Source organism: Xiphophorus maculatus, chromosome 4, assembly GCF_002775205.1.
Source record: "Xiphophorus maculatus strain JP 163 A chromosome 4, X_maculatus-5.0-male, whole genome shotgun sequence".
Taxonomy (NCBI): Eukaryota; Metazoa; Chordata; class Actinopteri; order Cyprinodontiformes; family Poeciliidae; genus Xiphophorus; species Xiphophorus maculatus.
Window position 1 is genome coordinate 31,688,807 of NC_036446.1, and position 22,222 is coordinate 31,711,028.

A 22,222-nucleotide genomic window follows, 5' to 3' on the forward strand; every position below is an offset into this window, starting at 1 on the left:
CAAATTACAGTCAGGCTCCTAGAGGGTGTTGATTTTAGAGCCGGCACATCTTTCTTGGTCACTACTTGCTCAGTCTGTGGTTCTGTAGAACCGGCAGACAGCAGCACTGGCCAGTCCCTCCAGGAGTTTACGGTTGTTTTTGTGATTTATTCCGATTTTATGTCCAGAGTGGACATAAAAACATCTTTTATATCAGTCGTGGACAGTAACTTGACATCAGGAAAGGCTCAGGTAGCAATGTGGAAGAAGTAATACTGCCACCTGCAGGTAGGAGTTAGCATTTCTGTGGAAAATTTGCAATAAACTCACATTTATGCATTAGCTCAAAAAATGGGGGGATTTGTTGATTTTCTGTGAATCTCCACAATCGCAGAATCGTGAAAAACTGGTGGGACCCACCAGGGTTCCAGCAGTTTCCAGTTCACACTATGTTTCAACCTCAGTGAATCTGCTGTCTCCTAATCAGTTTTCCTTTCATCTGAGATGACAGATTGGTCCTTCAGATATTAGCATCTGGTGAAGGACAGTAACAACTTCTACTCATGTTCAGTTGTTTGAACTTAAGACTGAGTTTGGTTGGATGAAGTCAACATCTCTTTTTCTCTGACCTAATCTGAATGTCTTGTACTTTCCTATTGTTTTGACATTGATCAGACCAATGAGTTCTGGTAGTCCTGATCACTAAAGTAGATAGGCCTCCACCACGCCGAATAAAAAGTCATCCAACAACCAACTCTGTTGGAAAATGTTTTTATATATTTGGACCTGTACTGTACTTAGAACTCGACCCTCTGTGTCACAGAAAATAATCCACTGTACATTCAAACTTGCACCAAATTTTTGATTTTAAAGAAAAGAAAAAAATTACATAAACCATTAAATGCATCATATTAGTGACATTTATGACTGTTGAGTGAGTTAATAAACTACAGAAGGCGAGAGACTATTGCAGTCAAAACGTCTAGTTTTGCTCTGGAACCCTTGACTTTAAAAAGGTTTCACAACTGAGAGTTTGCTTTTCAAGAAGCAGGTTTCCTGCCATTTTTTTGTACAAGATGAAAATCTCAAATTCCAGTTGTAGCTTTTCCTAATGTCTTATTTGCTTGCTTGAGATCAAGTTTCCCCAGGTTTTTTTAAAGTCACTGAGCCATTCTAGTGGCTCTGTAGTGATGTTCAGATCTAAATGCTTCTGTCTGCACTCCCACTGACACTGCTGGCATGAGGCTCATTCATGTCAAACAATATTAGCATTTTATGCTTTTGTAGGATCATCAGGGTGAAAGGTACTGCATGTTGAGATCCTAATAAACGTGTAGGTCTCCTTACATGTAAGTAGGCCTACTGTGTGAGTACGTTGTCTAAAAAGTAGGTCCAGGACTTTAACCTGTTGTACGTAAGTGTTCCCATAGATTTTAGCACAGTTTATAGACGGAACCTTTGCATTCTGTTTCTGGTACTTCCATAAATATGTCGAACAAGCTACATCCATTAAAACAGTGATGAGCAACGAAGCCGCTTCTCTTGGCCCGCTGGGGGTTAATTATTGCTTTTAAAAATGATCTCGCGTTGTTGTTGTGTACAAGCTGTGCTGAAAGGCGTTATCCTATCAGTGAACCTATTCAAGCATCTCAGTGCTAAACATGTAGCAGCAGAGGCATCCTCAACGCTAACGTTAGCATCTACACTCCACATTTCTAAAGACGTTTCATGAATAATCAGGAGTTCCTGAAACACTGGAAAGCTGAATGGTTGGTTGAAGAACCTGAAATACAGATTAAATACAATAAATGTCTTTGCTGCTGAGCTATCTATTTATTCAATAATTTTGCATCAAAAAGGGGTTTTTGAATTTAAAATATTTTTTTATTTTGTTGATACATACAGTTTGATCAAAATGCAGTTAATTAATTACAGACACTGCAATTAACTCCACTAAAACTTTGAATCAAGTCCCATAGTAAAAACAAACTTGGCAGTTTATAAGATGCTTGATCCTATTATTGTAGCATCGTCATCAGAAATTGTGAGTCATTTTCCAGTTTTAATGTAGCATGCAACACCTGGAGGAAACCTGTCCGCTGCTCTAATCAGAACTTTCCACTGCATGTTTCACCTAAAGTTTGGATTATTTTATTGTTCTTATGTTGTGTGCAGCACAACTCTTAGCCTTAGCTCTACTCTGACAGAATCTGGAAGAAGAAAGTGGCATGTCCAAGTTTCCTGTGGCGGCTGCAGCTCTGAGCACCTTGTTTGGAAGTCAGCGGTGTTTACCATCCATTGAATCAAACTCTCTGCTCAGCTTTTTCCATATAGACCTATTCTCCTAAAATAGACTTGTGTTTACAGTAGCAGGTTAGCCACACATGAAAGCGGGTCTCTGGGCGCTGCAGCCCCGTCACAGGACACTGCTTTATTTGGGCGAAGCTGGGAGTGTGTGTAGCATCTCCACGACGGCCAATCTCTCTCTTGTATAAATGCTGAGTGTAAAAGGAAACAAAAGCTCTTTGGCTGTTCGTCTGTTTGAAATGTGCGATGACTTTATGAGTCTTGTCTTTATACGGCGTGCTAACAGTTTAATGCAAGGTTTGACCTGAGATTTGTGGTCGGTGGAACTAAAACAGGCCTTTTGTGGTAAACGAACAGAAGAATACTTTTGTTGCGTGTGTGGGTGTGTGTGTGCGTGTGTGTGTGTGTGTGTCCTGTTCTGATTTCTGTTTGTCCTTTCCGTCCAGGGGCGACCAGAGACATCGGTTCAGCTCTTACCAGGATGTGCATGAGACATCGCAGCATCGAAGCCAAACTTCGCCAGTTCACGAAGTAAGACATCTTGGTTCCTTCTCTTCCCGGCGTCGCTGGTCATACACAGTTCATCTGTCTGAGCAAAAATGGTTCGTGTCTTGTCTTGCTGAATGAATGGTGTCTGCTGCATTGCTTACCCTCTCCACATTTCAAGGATTGTATTCGAGTACAACCACTGGTATGCATCATAAACCACTCAGGAAGCCTCTCCGAGAGTCTACTCCTACCCACCACTTTCCTCTGTATTCATTCTCCATACTTCTTAATGACTTTTCCACAACAAAAAGCTATTACGCTAATGATGGGGGTCATTAGCTGTCAATATGGTTGTGCAGGAAAAAAAATTTGACGAAATCAATCCAAAATATTGTTGCAATTCTGATTACCTAAAAGGTGCCATGCAAAGACACTCGTACCCATAACCCGTTATACTCGTAAGATTTCACATTTTCTCTCTTTAAAACTGCAAGCATGTATTTTATTAATTATCTGAGCTAGACTAATAAAGTAATATAATAGTAATTGCTTTGATAAAAAAAATGAAACATGAAGAGTTTTGTCAAAATCTTTTTAAATCATGTATCGTGATGGACAGAAAGAAAGTCCAGTTTGCCACAACGTAGGCGTACCAATGCTGCCTCCCTACAAGCAGTGATGGACTCAACACATCTAGACAATTGTGAAGTCTTTCTCTTCTTCTCCTTTACTGATGCCACTAGTGATCGATGCCTTCCATCTTTCCATGTCTGTGTCTCCTCTAGTGCTCTGATGGAGAGTCTGATCACTCCTCTCCAGGATAAGATTGAAGACTGGAAGAAGACCGCCAACCAGCTGGATAAGGACCATGCCAAAGGTGAAACATGAAACCAGCTGAATGTGCTAATTCATGAAGCCTTATCTGTTGGTTTGGGACGTAACACTCACACCACACTGCTGCCTTGCTAAATCCTCTTCAGAAGATGATTTTGACGGCCTGCAGTTTTATTCGCAGCAGTTTTACTCTCAGCTCGAAGTTCTTGTTGATACCATGAGTTGTTGATTGGAGGCTGTCTTACAAGCAGATATTTGTTTCCTCGCAGTTTATATTAGGGTTCTTCAAACACTACCCTTTGCAGCAGGTTCACTAATGTTTAATTACAACGTCAGTATCGCAGCTTCTTTTCTTTTTACATGGTTTTATGAGTATACTGAACATCAGCCTAAAAAAGATCATTTCATTTCTTCGGAAGAATTTTTTGACAGAAAATTCCTCTAATTAGTAAGAGCTGGTAACTAGTAAGTATGTCCAATGCTGGTCTTTCTTATTGTTATTTTTCCCTCCTAAATACGGAAAATGCCATGACAGACCATCTTTAACAAGAACTCTGTCAGTGCAGCCAGGTTCATATTATTTCTATACACATAAATCACATTTTTGTAAGTTGTGGAATCAACATTTCTTTAGAATGTCTATAGAGAAGGTCTAACTACAACCACACTCGTACTAACCTTGATTTCCAACTATGGATTCTGACACCAAATTTTCAAAGTGTTTATTTTATTTTATTTGTTTATCTTTTTCTCTTCCTCAAACCAATAAATATCCCCTCTAACCATTTATGGTTTCTGTCAAATAGTTTGATTATGGGTAGACTTAAATGAGAATCTTTAAGTTTGTGTCCAACTGTAATGTTTTTCCTTTGAGGCAGTGAAAAGACTACAGGCTTGTGTCGGATTGGTTCACGGACTCAGTTCTGCTAAAGCTGACATGTGAAGTGCAAAGAAAGTTAATTTCACCCCGAGGCTTTGCATTCCCATGTAAAAGCATCTCTGTTTCTCCTCTTTCAAGAGTACAAGAGGTCACGCCACGAGATCAAGAAGAAGTCATCGGACACCATCAAGTTGCAGAAGAAGGCTCGTAAAGGTAACCGGAAGTGACGCTCCGGCTCTGGTCTCGGTCGTGATCTTTATGTGGAACTTTGGAAAAACAAGTTTCTTTGTTTGTTTATTTTTTCCAACATTGCTTCTTCTGGGATCCTACCACTATTCACCAGAGCTTTATAGAAATCAAAATAAAGGAATAAATTTATTTTAATTGACTCAATATTAAAGGGGCAGCATCAGGTGACATTGACTTTTTTTTTTTTTTTTACCTATGCATCATGTTATAATGACATTCCCTTATCAAAAACAAGCGTGGAGTGTTGCTTTGATTCTTTCATCCATGTTTGAGAAATCCCTTAATCTCCATGGCAACCTTCAGCTGTACAAGATTTCTGGGTGGAAATGGCCCCGCCTTTGAGGCGCAGCTCCTCCTCTGAGCTTCAGCCGTACAGGGCAGCTCTCCCCTACTCAGCTCCTTCAGACTAGCCAGCAGCAATTAGCAAACATCTGCCGAGCTCATTATATGATCTACTTCTTAGTGTGACACTTGTAAAATTGTTCTTAAAATGGGTTAATAAAGGAGCCATGTTGTGGTGACTTCATGGAGGCAGAGTTTCAGAAAGAGCAGGAGTTTTTAAAGAGACAGAGGCCCAATTTCAATGTGTTAGGTTACTAAGTCAAATTTTGTTTAAGTTATATTTGGTAATTATATAGCAGTTTTATAATAACTGAAGGTAACATAGTTGCATGATTGTTCTATAAATTGTAACTTTGAGCCTGGAAAACACATAGTACTGTCCCTTTAAGCTGCTCTTGTTATCAACAAACAGGAAGCAGAAACTAAACTTTCCAACTGAAGTGATTGTGAGTTTGAACGATAGAAATAAAATCATTGATTGGTTTATGCTGCCATCTGGTGACTATTGATAATATTGCAACTCCTAGTATTTGATCTGTGACGTTTCTTCAATGAATTTAAAAAACAATAAATATTTATATCTGACATATTTATTTTGTTTGTATTTCATGACGACATTTATATATTTTATGGAGTATTTATACATTTTTTATTGATAACAGTATTTTTTTTATTATTATTTTGAACAAAACAGTATGCTATGAATTTATTTCAGACATTCCACCAAGAGAGAAAAAGAAAAAAAAATTAAAGGTAATAATAATTGTGTTCAAGTTAATGTAAGTATTACCTTTGTTTTGTTTTTCTCTTGGTGGAATGTCTGAAATAAATTCATAGATTCATAATACCAGAGATAAATAAACAAACAAAAAAATACTATTATTAATAAATACTTGACTAATAAATACTCCATAATATAAATGTCACTATGAAATACAAACATCAGATTGTTGTTAATGGGGTTCTACACAGAACCAGACCCGTGTAACCTGATAACTGAACAGCTGTAGCTTGGTGATATATTTGGTTCTGGACTCCTTTTTGGTTGTTGCTGCGTTGTTTTTGCTCTAACCTGCTGCACCGCGGCTGTCCTGATGGCTTCTTTGTACTAACCTTAACAATAAGTTCTGCTATTTATGCTCTCTCTCTGTCTCTGTCTCCCTTTTTCTTCTTTTTTCCCCCCAATTTTGCTTCTATTTTTGCTGCCCCGCCCCTCCCCGCTCTCACCTGCCACCGTCTCACTGTCCCTCCGTCCCTGTGGCATTTTGTCTCCCTGTAATAGAGATGCAGGGTAAGTATCGGCCTGTCGCTCACCGCTGCTCTGCGGCATCAGCTAGTCTCTTTGTCATCCTGTCTGTCGTTGTTTTAGAGAGCAGAGGGTTTGATTTGACTTTGTCACTTTAGGTGAGCGATGAAACTTTTTGTGGCTCAACGCAGACAGAATAAACCTTCTGCTCAAACCTCAGAGTCTAACTGTCATTTAACATTCTCATTTTGGCTGATACTGATCTTCTGGTCTGAATCATTGACAAATATAGCTATAGCTCTTTTTCACATCAGAACAAAAAGGACATTTGCTGATTTTCAGACATTTGCAGACTGGTGGATAAGATTGGTTTTGTTTTTAAGTATTTGCCAGTCGCTGATCTCCTAAAATCAAGACATATTCCCTGTCTGACTCTCCAGTAACAGATACTTGCAATGTTTGACAATTTTTTAAATCTCAAGAAAGATGTGATAATTTTGTCACAACAATGCAGCTTCATCAAAATCATCATTTTAGAAATAAATTAATATCCAGCGACCTTTGTTAACCTTCAGTGCAGGGAGGAAATATTGCAGCCTTTTTTCTTACTTGGATCACCACAAAAAAAACAAAAAAAACAAAGAAACAATGTAAGAACATTTTTTGTTGCATCGTATTCTGTATACAAATAAAATACATTGTTTTACTCTTCCTTAAGAGTAAAGCTAACTTAGAGAAAACTAAATTCTGATGGGGTCTTTACATTACGAGCAAATGTTGTTGAGATGAACAAACGTCGCTATGAATTGAAAAAGTAAGACGTTAAACTGAAAATGAATGTGATTGGTCCTCCAGACCACACTATTTCTGTAATTTAGCTTAGCTGATAAACATTAGCATTAATACAGATTACTGTGTCCTCTCACCCTGACCTTCAAATGGAAGAAGTTTCTGGAGCACTGCAGTGTTTGAACAACTTTAATCAAAGTTTGGGTCCCCTGAGGATGGATTAGAGTTCAGCCTCTATACCAGCTCGTCTTTGTTGCCTGATATAATGGAACTTCCTCCTTGACTCCTTCGTGACTTTTGTAGCTCGTGTTATTAGAGCTTTGTAGTGACACTGCAGGCTTTCTGCTGTCATGCTGCCACTCCTTTGCAACTCTTTCTTTCATTATGTCCCTGATAGTACTGACATCTGCACTGATTTGTGTTGCATGCTGTAACACTACAGAGGTTCATTTCATGTCTTGCTTTCTATGCATTGCATTTCACTTTGACTCTTCTAGCTAGCAGACAGCATCTGGATTTTCTGTTTTGCTTTGGCTCTACACTACAGGGCGTTGTTTGTAAAGATACGGCAAAAAAGACGATTTGGGTTATTTATCCTGTCATAACAGAACAAGATGGAGGTTCATTTTTTGTGTTTTATATATATATTACCATGTTATTCATTCATCTCAGTTTCAAAGTAAATATTTAATTAACAAGCTAAATATTTCATGTAAAAACTACATATTTTGCGTGAAACTACTTAGTTAGTAAGCTAAATGTTTAGTTTTGAAGCTAAATATTTTTACTAAATGACCCAAATTCCAGTTGATTTTCGACAGTGTAACTTTTCAAACGGACGCCATGCTACACTGGTGATGCATTGGACCGGTGCTGATGCTGTAACACATCAGAGTACATTCTCCTCCACTAAGATCAGCTTTTTATTTATGTTCTAATACTGGAGTACAAAGAGGCAACAACCTGAAGCTGTGGCGACTTGCAAAGTATTCATATGTAGTATTCATTAAAATGATTTCATTATGTGACAAACATAAATTTAGGGTTAGCTAATGAAACTGTATTTATCAGAGAAGCAGTAAAGATGCACACATTACTGCACACAGCTCAGCCGGGAGGATCTGTCCACAGGGCAGCTAGTAGTCTTGCACTCCACAAATCTGGCTGAATATGATAATAACATAAAATATTAACCGCTCTGTGACACATGGTGGTGGCAGCACCATGATGTGGGGAGGCTTTTTGGAACCAGGGACAGAAAAAACTGCTCAGATAGAGCAGCAGAAGACTTGAAGCTTAGCCTCCCAGATATGTACAACAACACTGAAGATACACCCAGAGCTACACTGAAATGGCCTATTCAAAGTCCAACAACAACAAAAAAATCAAACGATATAGAAGTTAATACTTTTGCAAGTCACTGCAGATGTACTCTCCCCCCTTCCTTCTTCCATTCCTCAGTCCTCTTCTCCAGCTCTCCTGTACTGATCTGTGTCAACTCTTCAATGAAAAGCTCGTTCTGTGTTTACTGGCAGGGCGAGGCGACCTGCAGCCGCAGCTGGACAGCGCCATGCAGGATGTGACCGACATGTGTCTGCTGATGGAGGAGACGGAGAAGCAGGCGGTGCGCCGCGCCCTGGTGGAGGAGAGGGGACGCTTCTGCACCTTCATCGGCTTCCTTCAGCCTGTGGTGGTGAGGAGGAAGCCGGCCCGATCGGACCCTGGTTTACCTTTCAGTGTAAACTGGTAGAAAAACAAAGGATGCGACGGTCACCACCAGATTATTCTATTATATTTCAACAAAATTTGGTGCAAAGTTAGCGTACGCACTGACTACGAAAAGAACTCTAGCTTACTAACGAAAATGATTACAAACTTGTAAGTGAAAATAAAAGTAGCGCTGAAAGACAGGAGAGAAATGGTAAATATATGGACAACAACACCAACCTGCATGAAGGCAAAACCTTTCCAACAAACTGCTGGGTTCTGGAGATTTTAAACAAACAGCGCCCTCTTCTGCTCATAAGGTTTAAGGCAATAAATGAGCCAATACACAGGTTGTACCAACATTTTAGTCATACAATATCTAGATATTTTTTTACGTTCCTTGTTCATTTCAAATAATAATAATTGTAACAGTTATTCAATCATTTCATATCGGCACTAAATCAAGAGGAAAACAATGTTTGTTAATCTGCTCTGCTGCCAATGAACTTTTCTCTCTCTACAAATAATTCGATATTTTTCTGCAAATATGCAAATGAGATCGTGTGAAACATCTGGCTGATTTTTTCTTTTGATTATTTCAGCTTCAATGTTTTTCTTTTCATTTATAAAACATTTTTGCACTTATTATTCATGAATAAGAACAACAAATCATCTGGAAAAAGAATCGCAAAGCTTTTTAATACTAAATGTTTGACGTTAAATTTAAATGATTTAATAACCTGATGTCATTATTTACATAATAAAATCCCAGGCCCGGGGTTTGCCTTCTGTTTACAGTGAAGTCTTCATTTCTCTCTAGACAGTAAAAAGTTACATTTGCGAGGAAAAATACAGTTCTTCATACATTTACAGTATTAAAACGAATCCCTGACATTGCAAAGTCAGAAATTTGAGCCAAATAGTGACAGATGTCCTCTCAGGCTTCAGTGGTCGATGTATTAGATTGGCATCCTGGGCGCGCAGCTTTCATAGTAAAAGTTGAGAAATTTTCAAAAGTGTGGCGCACTAAAACATTCTGGGGCCTCGTACATAAAGCGTGCGTACACACAAAATACGTGCGGCACCATATTTTACACACAATTCGGCATGTATATTAAAGTGAATGTGGCGTGAATGTTGGCATAAATATATGCTAACTTTTGCCGTCCTTTGAAAATGCGTGGGAGTCACCCAAACTTTTTCAGTGGATAATAAACATTGAAGCACCAAACCTGTGAGCAGTGAAGGTGTTTACTGCAGACAATAACCAAGTCAGCAGTCCCTGCTTTCTGTTTTCATCTGTAGTGACCCCAAAACTCCATCTTTTAACTATGATGTAGAGTCATAATCAATCATTCATCACTCATTAAGGGAAATATTTCAAGTCTTTTGTTGGTAATGAAAAGCACCGATTCAGTCAGAAATGTTTGGCGCTGCAGTTGATCATAAGGGACATGACCTCACTGAACGGTGTGTGAGGCTGGATCCTGACAGTCACAAGCATCACGCTCCTCGTTTGTGTCCCGTTGGCCAGAACGGAGAGATCGCCATGCTGGGAGAGATCACCCACCTCCAGGCCATCATCGACGACCTCACCGTGCTGACCACCGACCCCCACAAACTGCCCCCTGCCAGCGAACAGGTGAGCTGCAGCAACACCTGGCTGGTAGAAAACGCCGGAAGCGTGTGTGAAACGGACTGACGGTCGCTGCTGTCTCTCTCGCAGGTGATCAAGGATCTGAAGGGCTCCGATTACAGCTGGTCCTACCAGACCCCCCCGTCGTCCCCGAGCAGCTCTGGCTCACGCAAGAGCAGCATGTGCAGGTGCAAACACACACGTACACACACCCCTACACGCAAGACATAAAAAACCAGGACGCAGCTGTATTTCAGTGTTGTGTACAGAACTCTTAAGTTTTGGAAAGAGGAGCCTCCCTGGATGTCGGTGTCTCACTTGTACTGTCTGTGTCTGTCAGAGCATTGTTAGTGTTTGTGCCGCCATCTTTGTTAGAACTCCAACATTCCCACCGTTTTAGCGAAGAGACAGATTAAAACATGAAAGTCCAATTTGACATCAGCTTTACTTGGATGTAAATAATGCAGTGACTTGCAACAGTATTTATACGCCTTTGTGCCACACCACACACAGACTGCAGTTTATTTAACAGGGAAATTATGTGACAGTCTAAGCAGAACACCTTCATGTTTCTAAGTCTCCACACTTTTCAGATACGGGACAAATCTGAAAACGATCAAGGCGTATGAATGCACTGCATATGGCCCACATAGCAGAAATTGATGTGTGAGGATTTTGATTGTGAAAACAATAATCTCTCAGTGTGTGTGTGTGTGTGTGCGTGTGTGTGTGTGTGTGTGTGTGTGTGTGTGTGTGTGTGTGTGTGTGTGTGTGTGTGTGTGTGTGTGTGTGTGTGTGTGTGTGTGTGCGTGCATGTTGCATCTAGGGAATCAGTGTGTTTATGTGGAAATCACACATTCACACCCTTCTACCTGTAGTGTTTCTTTATTCCTTGAATCTCCCTGAGTTCACACACTCTCTGTTTACCCCCTCCCCCCCCCCTCCTGCTTTTCCTTCTCTGAACCCCCCCGCCCCCCCTCTCCTCTGTGCTCTTTTCCCATCTTCGCTTGTCTACCTTCTGCCTTGTACCTGGTTTGTGATTTGCCCTCTTTCACTCCTGCCGGACGCTTCACACCCCGGTTCCCTTTCGTTTCTGGTGAATCTGCTTCTAACTGTGACTGTTGTGTGACTTCACACCAACCCGACCAACTCACAAAAACTCCTGGACTCATTCCCATCAACCAATCGCAAACTCTCTCCTCGCCTCCTCCAATTCTTTGCTCACTCTCCCAAACTTTAACCAACAACTAATTTTACCTTCCACCACGTTCCTCTGATCATAACCGCTTTTGCATCCGACACTGTAACACTCCTCACCCCTTCATCGCTCTGCCCTGCCCCCCGCCCCCTCACCCCCTCACCCCCTGTTCCTCCTCACCTCTCCCTGAACCCTCACCATGCAGCAGCGTCAACAGCGCCCACAGCAGCGCCTCCCGTTCGTCGGGGGGAGGTGCAGGTGTGGGTAGTGGTGGAGGAGGGTCCCAGCCACACTCACCTTCCTCCTCCTCCTCCTATCGCTACCGCAGCAGCATGCCTCAACAGCCTCCACCACCAGGGGGCATTGCAGCCCACCGCCTCAGCAGTGTTTCCTCCCACGATTCGGGCTTTGTGTCCCAAGATGCAAACATCTATTCCAAGCCTCCCTCGCCAATGCCCTCGGACATCACCAGTCAGGTATGAAATCCTGGTGCCTTCACCAACGACAGCACACAAGGGGCAGTCTGAATTCAGTGTCATTTTGCACATTTAAACTCTCCCTGTCAATAATTGTCCTTTAGTAAGTTGTAGAAAAAAATCACACTGCCATAATTCTGTTCTTGGAAGAATGAGGAGTAGTCCATACGGTTTCACTAGAGTTATGTTTCTGACATAAGAGTAGCGTTAGCTTTCTTAATTTTTTTTAAGCGTTAGCTTTCTTAGTGTTTTTTAGCGTTAGCTTTCTTAGTTTTTTTAGCATTAGCTTTCTTAATTTTTTTTAAGCGTTAGCTTTCTTAGTGTTTTTTAGCGTTAGCTTTCTTAGTGTTTTTAGCGTTAGCTTTCTTAGTTTTTTTAGCGTTAGCTTTCTTAGTGTTTTTAGCATTAGCTTTCTTAGTTTTTTTAGCGTTAGCTTTCTTAGTGTTTTTAGCGTTAGCTTTCTTAGTTTTTTTAGCGTTAGCTTTCTTAGTTTTTTTAGCGTTAGCTTTCTTAGTTTTTTTAGCGTTAGCTTTCTTAGATTTAAACACACTCAAAACAGCCGGTTTTGAGTGTGTTTAAGATTATTAGTACAAATGTGCGCAAAACTGTAAATGTCTTTAAGTCTGAAACTTCACCTTGACTCCTATAGACATGCTCCTTGTCAGTGTGACCAAAAGTTGTTATTCTGTGTGAGTCCCATACCAGAAAATCAACAGATTTGACTTTTTCTGTGAAGAAATGAGGTCGGACACATAGCAGTGCTGTGCCATAGGACTGGCTACAGACTGTTTGGTGTTTTTCTGCAACTTGCTAATGGACAAGATTCTAAATATCAGATGGGGTATTTATGTATATCTGTCCCCATAAATATGCATGGATAAGAAAAGCTAAAAAAAAAATAAAAATTTAACCATTGAATGTGAAAGAAGAAGAAGAATTAAAAATTATGGCACTGCAAGTTTTGAGAACTGATAAACTAAATAAGAAAATGTTTTTCTTTTTATTGTAGAAATCCTCCAGCTCTGCATCATCAGAGGCTTCAGAAACATGCCAGTCAGTCAGTGAATGCAGCTCCCCCACCACTGTAAGTACTGCAGCCATGCTGCGCAATTTGGCTGTTTTTCTTTTTAAACAAACCACATTGTGATACACAAACTAAATAAACTTTATTAGAAGTCAGGACACATCTTTTGGGGTAAACTGTTTCAGACAGAGGAGCTTTACTTACCTTTTATAGTTGCTCTCAAAACATCTGTGTCATAGCATTAGCTTGTAGCATTAGCATAGCTGGTGGCTTCCTTCTGGATTTCTTTTTTTTCCTACCGGCCTCGTAAGTGAAGTTCTTCCAAACAGTATTGACATTTTTTGACAAACACCAGATATGAGAGTCTTGTGGGCTAATGTGGGTCGCTGTACTCGCCACGTTAGCAGAGTTTAAAATTCAAGGATAAGTGTTAATGCAGCGCTGCTGTTGGAAGAGATGAGACGACTTGGGAAAATGTGACTGGATCCATTTGTATCAATTTTGACACAAACTAGTTTAATAATCCATTTTTTTCCTAGTATTTATTTGTTTCTTTAAGTATTGACTCTAGACTATTCTACCTGAGGTCCACACCACAAACATTACAGTAAAATCTAACTTTTTTTAAAAACATATCTTTCTTGATTTTAATAAGAGCACAAGAACATGTCCACTCATTTACAAATACATAAAATATAACCCCAGACAAAACAAAACAGAAAAGACAAATCAGCAAAAAGATTGGCAGTTTGTCAAAAATTGTCTTTCCACTTGTTGAGTTGGGTATCATTTTGGTCCGGCCACATGTAAAAGACAGTCCAGATATACCTAAATTAATTAAGCTTGTTCTGAGTAAATACCTGATTTTCTCAAGGGCGAAGTAAAAGTTAATTTGTTTAAATCATTGTGAAATTCCTCATACTGTCTTTTTCTTCCATCAGGATGCAATACAGCATTTAGCTTCCAAAAAGCAAATGTTATGTAGGAATCTTAAATTGTTTGCGATAAAGTCTTCAGGATAGATATTTAAGATGCACGTTTTAGAATTAAAATCACACTTACAAAAAAAGCATAATGAAATTTCTCAAAACACACACAAAAAAATTAAAACAGCAAATTTCAGCAATTTTTAAAGCAATCTTTACGTTGAGTATAAATTTACCCATTTGCTCAATTATATCAAGTTATCAATTACTTTGACAAACCTAATTTATTTAAAAAGTGGTGGCTTTTGCTGTTACGTTTTGTTGACCCTCCTGAGTCACCGTACCCCCGGGCTTTTCAGAAATCCACCACGTCACAGGCTGCTGTAAATAAACTTTGTCAAAGTTATCCGTTTCCGTTTCTCACCTAAAACATCTCCCCATTCATTCACATCCGTGTTTTCAGGAGAACAAAGCCGGGTTGTCGGCGCTGAAACAACTGTGATAATTGTGGCTGTTCTAAAAGTTGCTGTTAGAGCCGCTCTGTTGAAGTGGCACGTTTCACTCACAGCGGTGGCAGGAAGCTCTGCGGTTTTATTGTTATGAGAAACCAGCTTGAGGCAGACTTCTGAAAAGTAACACAAACCTGACACTAACTTCATAATGCCTTCTCCTGCAGAGATTTTATTTTAGAGTGGTAAGAAAAAGAAAGCACCTCAGACGTAAGTGCTGGGCTGAAATTATTGTAATATCTGTTCGCTTTTAAATGCCGCTGTTGTTCTGCTTCGCTTGGCATAAAACCACCTTTTGTGCCAACAGCTGCACAGGAATTAGGTGTGTTTTGTGCTTCAGCTGGTGATAAGGTCCCCATATAAATCTCCCTAAAATGCGTTTTTGCAACTTCTTTCATGTTTCAGAGCCGCTTTCTTTTTTAAGCACATTCTTTAAGGTGCAGTAGAATAAAGTTTTGCTGATGATTTACTGGTGGAAAGGAAAGAATTCTGCTAAGATTGGAAGCAAAAGCTTTCTTCACAACAGCAGCTCTCCTCCATGACAGGTTTCCTCCATGATCCCGCTTTAATTTGACTGACAAACACGATTGTTTGCTCTCCTTCCTGGATATCGGGACAGAAACCTTGCGGTACACACTGTGGGAGTCGCAAAAACAATCATACAAACTTTGGATCTCTCTTTTTTTATTATTTTACATCGGATGATGGGCTTCTCTTGTTTAAATGATGAGGGGATCTTTGACGGTGACATCCTCCATCTGGACACGTGTAGTCGTGCTTGATGAAATGAAATAAAAGAAAGAAATGCGACTCCTCATGTCTGGGAAATTCTCAGATCCGCTTCAACATTTCACCTTTCTGCATTCACATCAAACGGCATCGGTTATCTGGTGCGTATGTGACAAATGATAGAGCTGAGTAAAGGCTTTAATCTGTGGTGGTTTAATTTCATTCATCTTGCCTTTTCTAGCTTGATTAAATAAACCACAGAGACATTCACAGCAAAAGAACTCCTTCAACTTCAGCAGGAGAAAACTGACCTCAAGGCTGAAACGATTAATTGTGATGAAAGAATTATTGAAATAATCTTCAACTATGATAATCGATTAATTGTTAGCTGAACAACAGACTCAAAAAAGGCCATTTGATGAAAAAACACACTCAGACATACCTGTACCAAACATATCAACATTTTGCATTTAATGTTAAAGGTCCAAAATTCACCTGCATGTTTCTGTACCTTTGTAGAAACAGTCCAAGAGCCAAAAAAAGAACAAAAAAAAGTATGTCCCGCTGATGGCTGCAAATTGGCCCATTTCAAAAACCTCTAAATTGTCACATAACAGTTTTGTTACCTAGCAACCCTAAGCCAAGCCCAGCCCCTCGCATGTTAACCCAGGTGATGGAAACCAGCTAGAGACAAAAAAACTCAGACAAAATGCGACACGGCTGTTCAGACTGTGAATGTTTCCATTTAGTACCATGTATGGAAGTGGCACAAACTCTTCAGGCAACCTTAAAAAGTCGGGTATGTGTCACAGTTGCCTGCTGTGTGAACGCAGCCATAGATGCTCTCCATCCAATCAGATGTTGAGCTGTTGAATACAGGGAGTTGAATTGACTCCCTCCAACTACGTCACTTAATCATTTGAGGCGCCATGATGGACGTCAGAAGTGAGGGATGGGAGTGTTGAACAGAGCCATTGAAATTGTTTTCCAAAGTTGCTTTTTCCAGTTTATTTTTGGCCTCTACTTGTTTGAGTTGAGCTAATTTATCTGTGAACGTAACAAACTTGTTTGGGGCTCAAAGACGGTGGGTTTTAAAACAGCTAGCTTAGAAACCGACGCCTCCTCCCTCCTGACGTGTTGATCAAATTACTACCTGAATTCACGCCTCATGATTATTTTCTCTGTCATAAACATTGTTTCTCCGTACACCGGAGCAGCACTAAAAACGTACAAAAGACGAGATGCTAACCACTTTTTTCCATACATGCTAGGCTACATGGTGGGGTATTGTTTCCATGGTTACTAATGGTTAGCCGCGTACCTTCTCCATAATGCAATGTTTCATATCTTTCTAATCATACTTACTTATAAAGTATATGAACTTTTATCTTCTAACTTTGTAAAAAGTGTTTGCTGTAAATCCATGATTACATCGAGGGCTGACCGTCATTATGAGCAACGGCTGATATCCATCGCCGCCGTAACTCTCCTCGTTAAACGTTACACGATAAAATGACAAGGTTGGTTTCTATCCTTGTCTTTTCACTGCGAACTCAACTTAATAAAAGCGATATTAGGCTAGCACATGTGCAAATGTTTTGACAGGCTTTACAGAAGCACATTGGTTGTTTTGACAGCCGTCATGGCGGAGCGGGCGGGGTTTCGAAGAGAGTGACATCACGTGCAAAGGGTCAATACAAATGCACGCCACGCAATTTTTTTTGGTTTGTTTTACAATTATCCCAAAAACAAAGTTTTAACAGCTGAACTGTTTAACACATCCCATCACCATCTAACACGGTCATGCCATGTGAAGCAGCAGACCCCTGTAGGCTTTCTTCTACACGCTTCCTCCCTCAGCTAGGATCACCTCCGGTTATCTTTTCCTCCCTCTCAGATTCAGGCTGGGTGTCTGTGACTGCGGCTTTACATTCTCATGTTCTCCACAGCTGGCTGCCTCGCCGTGTCTGCCTGCCGCTTTTCCATTCTCTGGTGACATGACCGTGTCTCTCATCCCGCAGTTTGGCTCGTCCTTCGTTACCTTCCGCCCCGCTCTCTCTCACTCTGGCTCCACCAGGCCTCTCTCTGTCATTCTTCCCGTTCCTGCGTCCCCACCCTATATCCGCCCCTCTGGATCCAGCTCCTCCTCTCCCACATCAAAGGTTCCCATGTGGAAGGTTTGTTGCCCATGCACTTGCCCTTGTTTTTTTTTGTTTTTCCTCCAGTTCCACCTTTTCCCTCCATTCCAGTTGGATATGTTCTGCAGAGTTCAGATGACTATTATTTTCCTCACCTGATTTGTTTTCCACTCATTGCTTTGCTTCTTTAAAAACATTCATCATGGGCTGCTGTGTGTGCATGCATGCTTCTTTTATTCTTATTTTTTTAATTTACCCTCACCTGCCTCCCTGGTTGTGTGATATACCTACTGATGACTCAGCAAAAAAAACCAAACAACAAGCTGTCTTCATATGACCTCCAAAACACACACATCTCACACACACACACACACACATACACCCGGCCATGTTCTCTGCATTCAGGCGAAGCGAATCAAACTGCTGGGTAGCAGACAGGTCTCTTGTGCTAACTCTGCCATCCGCCTGCTGTTTACTAATTCCCCTCAACTGTACAGGACTGGTCCAAAGCAGGTCAGTACGAGCAGCCCGCGGCCGCCGCTCCGGTCCAGAGGAGAAAGGAGCCAGTGGATAGGCTGAGAGAGAGCGAGGGCTCGCCGGGTTCCCAGGGATACGCGGCAGCGTCACACCCAGAAGAGGGCCAGAGACCCCGGATGACACCTGCTAGCATCGCTGCCAAGGTAACGATGCTAGCCAAATGAGAGTGAGCCAAATGACCCAAAATATGATTTTTTTGTAGGATGTAATAATATAAAAAGGTTATGCAACTTTATTGTTGTATATAAATGCGTCGTTGTTATAAATATTATGTTGAATGGTAAAGGTAATTTTATTTATACAGCACATTTTCAGCACCAAGGCAATTCAAAGGGCTTTGCATGAATTAAAAGGAAATACAAACAAAATAACAAACCAAAGGAAAGAGCAAAAGAAGAAAAAGAATCTAATAATGTTGATCCAAAGTAATTAAACTAGATTCTGTGGCCAGTTGTTGAATGTGCAACAAGTTTCCGTCTTCAGTGAATCTACTGAATGAGGACTAGCATTAGCATTAACCACTAACAGACTTTTGTTTGCAAATTTATCTCAACCATCACACAGTCAAGCTTTATGTTGATGCATATTCTAAACATACCACAGATGACATTGGCAGCACTTTCCTGACATTTAGTGGTCAGAGTTATGAGTCATTATTCCTAGTTTCACTAATTTGAATAGCAAATACTTACATTTGTATCTATGAATTGTGATGTTTTCAAACAATAACAAACTCAGCTTAAATAAGAAGCTACTTCAGCACAAAAACACAAATCGTATCACATGTTATAGTTTCCAGACCCTGAAGTTTCATGAAATGACCTGTTTAAATGTGAGAATATTTCTCAAGAGAACTTCTAGATTTATAAAATTAATATACACATTTATCAAGATAGTAATTTTAATTAAATAGGTAGGCTTCAAAACTTTAACTTGTAGATTGTAGTGCATTAATAATTTTAACACATTTTTTTATTTACTTATTTATTTTACACACAACAGTTCCAAGTTGAAGTGATTCTTTTTTTTTTTGTTTAATAAATGTGGACTCTGGACTGACGTTAGCGTTTTAGAAAGTCTCTGCTGCTGCTACATGTTTAGCATTAAGATGCTAATTTAGCCATGAATAGCTTCATTGATAGGCTAACTCCTTTTATCACAACTTGAACACAACAAGTCTCCTCCAGCATCCAGTCTGATCAGTTTTTTGAGGCTAAAATGAACCAAGAGAAGCAGCTTTGTTGTTCATCGCTGTTGTTTGTGGATATAGCTTTTGCATCGGATTCATGAGCGTACCAGAAACGCATGAGTACAAAGGTTCTGGACGGAAAAAACATGGTTGATACCGGACAAAAATTTACGTATTAAAATCTATGCAATTAATTAATCCAAATTAGCAGGTTATGGTTCTGACCTTAGTGTAAATAGTTTTAAAACAAAGGAAGTGACTGAGCTTCATTTACACCTTACACACCCACATACTGTAATCAGAACCGTTCATAGGAATGATTGACTCATTTGTGTCTAGATCAGCGTTTCCCAATTCCAGTCCTCAGGCCTCCCTGCTCTGCATGTTTTAGATGTGCTTCTATTCCAGAGCAGCTGATTCAAATGATTGCATGACCATCAAGTGCTGCAGAAACCTGTTGATCACCCATAAATTCAATCCAGGTGTGTAACAGAGGGGAAACACCTAAAACATGCAGGGCAGGGAGGCCTGAGGACCGGAATTGGGAAACGCTGTTCTAGATCATTTTTTCCAGTCTCAGTGTATTCAAATAGAACTTTACAAACAAATGCTGGACACCAACAGCATATTATTTTGTAGAAAAATAAATGATGAAATCAGTTAGAATAAAAAAAGTGACATCCGTCAATAAAACACAATAGAAATGCAATAGTTGGAAAAACATTGTCAAGTTCCACTCAAATTCTTTTATTCTCTTATTACATTCTCCGCATCACCACAGTGTTACGAGACTCAGGTTGTACCAAAGCATCCGTAACGATTCGACAAAAACATGGCAGCCCTAATTTTCCTGTGTGTCGTCAGCACGGCGAGGAGGTTTCCCCGGCAGCCAGTGACCTGGCCATGGTGCTGACCCGGGGCCTGAGCGTGGAGCAGCAGAAGAGCAGCCGCGACTCCCTGCAGTACTCCAGCGGCTACAGCACGGAGACCACAACCCCGTCCTGCTCCGAGGACACCATCCCTTCACAAGGTGAGCCTCTCGTCGGCTGCAGCTCTTAATCTCGCCGTGCCTCGTTTATTACCGTTCACCTGACTAACATTCATCTCATCTCTGCTAGCGTCTAAAGCAGCGTTTCCCAACCCTGGTCCTCAAGGCACACATTTCTACATGTTTTAGAGGTTTCCCTGCTTTAATGTGCCTGGTTCAACTGATTGCAGTTCAACAAACGCCTGTTAATCAGTCATCAATTGAAATCAGCTGGACTGAAGCAAGGAAATACCTAAAACATGCAGGGCAGTGAGCCTTGAGGACCAGGGTTGGGAAACACTGGTCTAAAGCAGGAGTGTCAAACTCCAGTCCTCAAAGGACGCAGTCCTGCAACCTTTAGATGAGCCTCTGCTGCACCACCTGAACATAATAATTAGGCCATTAAGGCTCTGGAGAACTGCTCTACATGAAGGAGGTAATTAAACCATTTCGTTCCAGAGTTTTGTACCTGTGGCACATCTAAAAACTGCAGGACAGCCACCCTTTTTTGTTGTTGTCGTTTAAATGTATTTTATGGAGTAACTTTCACTTGAATCCCTCGCCTCTGTGTTACAAACAATAGATGAATTGAATTATTCATTTAATAGTCCAGGCAGCGGGCATATTTCTTGACGGATGGATCCTGACGGTTTGCTTGACGGCAACTAAGCAACAAATACACTGAGATAAAACTGAACAATATTCCCATATGAATGTCCTCCTGTTTTAACGGCTCCCTCTGTGTGATTCAGAATTTTTACTCCAGTATATTTTTGTGTATATCTTTGTGTATAGTGGATGTTTTATTTATTTACATTTTAAACTAAAATGTTCAATAGTTTTAATAAGCATAAATCTGAAAAGTGTAATATGTATTTGGAGTAATGGTGCCCCTCTTTTAACCACTATCCCTCAAAAAAAAAATCTATAAAAGCAATTGCCATATAAAGGCACCTAAATGATGGATTCTACCTGTGTTTACATTATTCTCAGTATTTATGCAACCTTTTTCACTCATGTTGAAACTTCAAAAAAACGGCCTGCCTGCTTAAACAGATGGGAATGTTTTTATTTATTTTAATTTTAAATTATTACAAACAAATTAAAAGATTCTTATATTAAAAGAAATTTTATTTTTAATCCCATATTAAACAGGAATACATGTATTGATTTACTTTTACTCAAACGCAGACTTTGGTGTGTCCAGATGTTCTTTTTAACTTGGGTCACCACGTATGACCCAAAATGTGACGCAGGTTCTTCGAGCTGAAACCCTTTTTTTTTTTTTTTTTTTTGTCTTTTAGCCTTTTTTGCTCCATGTGACAAAAAGATAAAGACCTTGAAGATATAGCAAAATCGACAACGGATTCCTGTTTTGTTCCAGCCAATTAACTGCTAGATTCAAATCTGAGACTAAATTACTGTGAATAGATAATCTCCATTCAATCTGGATTGAATTTGAGCTACTTTGCAAAGAGGAGAGTTGGGAAACAAGGTGATGAAATAAAACTAAGACTTTCTGCTATAATTGTGATTGTGGCACTGACTCACAGGGGCGGAAGACAAACGTAATATTTTATTAGATTTTTATTTATATAAGCGTTAAAAAGTTAGCATAATTTTCCTTCTGCTTCACTGCTATGCATTAGTATGCGTTTGTTTACATAAAACGGCAAGAACAACAGAAATACATGGCAGTAGAATGATAAAATGTAGAAAAGTTTTAAGGGCTAGTCTTTTATTATGTAAAATTAATGTTATAATGTTATTTCCTCATCAAAAACATGCCTGGAGCGTTACCCTGATTCTTTTATGCTTGTTTGAGAAATCCTTTAACCTCCATAGCAACCATTCAGCTGTGCAAAACACTTGGGTGGACCAAGCTCCGCCTTCCAGGACAAAGCTCCTCCTCAGAGCTGCAGTTTCCAAACTTCAGCCTCACAGATCAGCCCTTGCCTGGGTCTCCCCCACTCAGCTCCTTCAGACTAGCCAGCAGCAATTAGCAAACTGC

At 40.1% G+C, this 22,222-nt stretch overlaps 1 protein-coding gene across 4 annotated transcripts in view; it reads left to right on the top strand.

Annotated features, from left to right (window-relative positions):
- LOC102221246 (MTSS1-like protein) overlaps window positions 1–22,222 on the top strand; it is a 71,015-nt gene that overhangs the window by 41,607 nt on the left and 7,186 nt on the right. Inside the window, exons 4-14 of one of the 4 annotated variants that reach the window (XM_023332067.1) lie at window positions 2,733–2,817; window positions 3,561–3,652; window positions 4,628–4,702; window positions 6,363–6,371; window positions 8,651–8,808; window positions 10,357–10,464; window positions 10,549–10,646; window positions 11,862–12,132; window positions 13,142–13,216; window positions 17,956–18,138; window positions 20,049–20,214. In XM_023332067.1, the coding sequence (XP_023187835.1) occupies window positions 2,733–2,817; window positions 3,561–3,652; window positions 4,628–4,702; window positions 6,363–6,371; window positions 8,651–8,808; window positions 10,357–10,464; window positions 10,549–10,646; window positions 11,862–12,132; window positions 13,142–13,216; window positions 17,956–18,138; window positions 20,049–20,214 (1,320 nt within the window). The remainder of the gene's footprint in view (window positions 1–2,732; window positions 2,818–3,560; window positions 3,653–4,627; window positions 4,703–6,362; window positions 6,372–8,650; window positions 8,809–10,356; window positions 10,465–10,548; window positions 10,647–11,861; window positions 12,133–13,141; window positions 13,217–17,955; window positions 18,139–20,048; window positions 20,215–22,222) is intronic. The other 3 variants (XM_023332069.1, XM_023332071.1, XM_023332070.1) reach the window with 3 other exon arrangements.